The 3,321-nt window shown below is 50.2% G+C and overlaps 1 protein-coding gene across 1 annotated transcript; it reads right to left on the reverse strand.

The window, feature by feature from the left end:
- Positions 1-1,960: 1,960 nt before the first annotated feature.
- Positions 1,961-2,950, reverse strand: LOC118575752 (paired immunoglobulin-like type 2 receptor beta). Its single transcript, XM_036176166.1, has 2 exons — positions 2,863-2,950; positions 1,961-2,565 (listed from the first exon to the last, which is right to left on the reverse strand). Exons 1-2 carry the CDS (start codon positions 2,948-2,950, stop codon positions 1,961-1,963), a joined length of 693 nt encoding a protein of 230 aa, XP_036032059.1.
- Positions 2,951-3,321: the final 371 nt, after the last annotated feature.

Below are 3,321 nucleotides of genomic sequence, written 5' to 3' on the forward strand. Positions count from 1 at the left end.
AAATACTGATGAAGATCTCACAGTGGAGTGAGGAGTAACTCAGTGGCAGAGTCCTTGTCAAGTGTGCACGTGGCCTTGGGGACCATGTGAAGTCCAGCTAAAAGAAGAAAAACAAGGTGTGTCTGCATGAAGAGAGAAAGGCGTGGCTGCCTTAGTTTGATTGTTCTACAAGCACCTAATAGATTATCAAAGGCTGGAGACATTGGAAAGGAGGAAGAGGGAGGAGGCTGGAAGAACACAGCATTTAGGAAAACATGAAGGAGACACAGGAAATGCAGAGGTAAGATGCCTGGTCAGTTCAGGCTGTGGAGTTTATCCTGAACCAGCACAGGGTTAAGATGAGGTGTGGTTTGGGGGGGGAAGGTGGGGGAGTGGAGAGGGTGTTGGGGGGCGGGGAGGCGGGTGGATCTAACCTGAATGGGACAAACCCACTTATCACTGGCACTGCTGAGAATTGGCGATATAATTAATGATAAGTGATTATTATTTGACTATTAATTTTATATTTTACTTTCTAAAATGTATTTTTTTATTAAATTCCGCACGCACATGTATCTCTGTCTAGGTCTGTCTTTCTCTCTCTCTCTCTCTCTCTCTCTCTCTCTCTCTCTCTCTCTCCCCCCCTCTGTGTGTATCTGTGTGTCTGTGTGTGTGTGTGTGTGTGTGTGTGTATGTGTCTGTGCCTGTGTATGTGTGTGTGTGTGTGTGTGTGTGTGTGTGTGTGTATGTGTCTGTGCCTGTGTATGTGTGTATCTCTCTGTCTGTGTGAGGGCAAGAGGTTAACCTTGGGTGTTCCTTCCTCAGATATCATACACCTTTTTTATAAGTCAGACCTCGTGAGCACCTGTAACTGCAACACCATGGGAGATGGAGACAAGAGGATCAATGAGGCTTCACAGCCCATCAGCCTAGCCCTAAACAGTGAGCTCCAGGTTCAGTGAGAGACCCTGACTCAAGGGAATAAGGTGGGTCTTACTGGAGGTAGATCTCTAATTGATAGGAAATCACAACATGTCCACACGGTTGGGCTTTCCTTGCGGACCGCCCAGTTATTTCCGGTCCAAAATAACCATTTCCAGGTCAGAACATCTCGCATGACTTGGACTCCGTGGCTTTACATGGTTGCGTAAAGCCCTCGGCCATGAAATCGACACGCATGCGTGGAGTAGCCACATGCGGTCCTGTACAAATGCACGGCTGACTCTTTAAAAAGAGTCTCTCCTCTTCTCTCTCTCTCTCCTCTCCTCACTCACATGTGTGCTTCACACAGGCCTGTCAACTCTATCCTCTATTAATAAACAGCTCTTCTGTGGATTTGTGGTGTTCAGGATATGTTCCTCGTGGGTTAAGAGCGCCGATAAATAACTAACACTAATGTCCACCTTTGACCTTCCCAAGCACAAAAATATGGTTATGCACACACACACACACGAATAAATAAATAAATACATACATACATACATGAAAACACACACACACACACACACACACACACACACACACACACACACACACGCATGCTAACACCATATATATACACTCCATAAAACCAAGATAGAAGAGAGGTAAGCAATAGTGTGAGCTCAATCGTGTGTCTACTGGTTGAGAGATGTTTGGAGGGAAAGGGTCACTTTCGGGGCTTGGTCTTCTCCAGCATGACCTGGGCAGGGGTGGAATTCTGCTGGTCTCCGTGTCTCTCTGTATAGTGACCACAAGAGTGCCCAGCTGTGGTGACAGGTGGCCTGGGTAATGTCCACACAGAGACTAGGCTGGGCCTGTGTGCACTCTGTGCGGAAGCTGCAGTTCCAGCTGCCATGGAGGAGAAGAAGTGATCAGAGAACCTGATCATGGTGAGAACATGAGGGTCTGTGTGGGGAAGATGGGGGATGGGGAGGAAGGGGGGAAGACGGAAATGAGGAAGAGGAAAAGAAACTGGGGCAGGGAGAGGTGAGGGATGTGTCTAGAGACTGGTGAAGTTGGGGGACACAGAGGAGGAGGGTACATGGGACCAGAAGGCACCTTCTGTGGAAGGAATGAGATATAGTGTAAAGTCTAGATCTAACAGAGACCCTGACACAGGACCAGGTGAAGGCTGCTCCGTCCTGGAGAGGCCAGATCCACATGGATTTGTGTCAAAGGAAGCCAGGGTCACCAGGGACTGACCTGGGGTGTCCATACCACGAGTGATGTTTAGTTGGGTCCCTACAACTGGCTGCCACTCTTCCACGCCATGTCTTGTGTTCAGACGTACTCGGCAGAAGTACACTGTCTGGTCCTCCTTCGTCAAGTTCAGGATTCTGAGGACTCCAGATGTCTGAGGCTGTGTCCAGTTCAGGATGAGCCGGTTCTTGAAATGCTCAAGTATGAAAGGTGGGGTAGAGTTGTAGATAAATTCCCCATGGAGGTGCTTCCATCTCCAGTGAATCCTCATCTGTGGATCCTCTGCCAACTCCCAGGGGAAGTAGAAGGAGAAGGGGATCTCGATGGAGCCGCCCTGGACACCAGAGAGGCGTGCTGGTTGGTTGACCCCAAAGGCATTTACTCTGTTAGATCCGGCAGAGTTACCTGGGAAGGATGGGGAGAATATGATGTCTCTGCAAGGGATGGAAAGGACAACCCAGAGCTTCCTGAGCCATTATCCATAGGACAGTCCTGCCCTGTGTCCCACTGTTCCATACAGTCCAGGACAGACAAGGAAGGGTTGGGCTGCACCATCTCTGAGGATGAGCTCTCTCTTCAGGCACAGAGAACTAGTGGCTCCTCTAGCAGACACCTGTCCACAGGACAGCCTGCTCTTCCCAGCCCCACTGGCCCCTCCTGTGGTTAAGGTAGAGTCCCTGCTAACAAGGTCCCCAAACTCACCCACTTGCAGGCATGCAGCTGACAGCAGCAGACGCAGGATCCAAGTCAGGACCTGGTTCCCTCCAGGAGGTGAGGCCTGCAGAGCCATCAGGCAGGATAGTAGCCCTGTGAGGGACCCTGGGGTGCTCATGAGTCAGGAGAGAATCGGAGTAAAGTGGAATATAACCCTTGGGCCTTCTCATGTGAGGACAGAGAGGGGCAGGACCTCGCCATCTCCACCTCCTTGTGACCAGCAACTTCCTTCATAATTCTGGCTTCTCCTTTCCCAAACTGAAGAAGATCCACCCTGTGGTCACTGACAGGATGGCTGTGCACTTGAGCCCAGCCCCCATTTTGGAGATGAAGGTATGGAAATGACCTCTCCATGCTGGGATCTCCTCTCTTCCTCCTTGACCTCTGGTCTTGTCCATTTCCATGTGGCCTGTAATCACTGTTTCCTCACCTCCAGATTTCCTCCAC

Source organism: Onychomys torridus, unplaced genomic scaffold, assembly GCF_903995425.1.
Source record: "Onychomys torridus unplaced genomic scaffold, mOncTor1.1, whole genome shotgun sequence".
Taxonomy (NCBI): Eukaryota; Metazoa; Chordata; class Mammalia; order Rodentia; family Cricetidae; genus Onychomys; species Onychomys torridus.

Bases quoted from the DNA above. Each gene is read 5' to 3' on its own strand.
- LOC118575752 (XM_036176166.1), bottom strand. From the start codon at position 2,950: ATGGCTCTGCAGGCCTCACCTCCTGGAGGGAACCAGGTCCTGACTTGG. The intron at 2,566-2,862 runs GTGAGTTTGGGG...CATCCTTCCCAG, and splicing joins AGCTGCATGCCTGCAAGTGG to GTAACTCTGCCGGATCTAAC.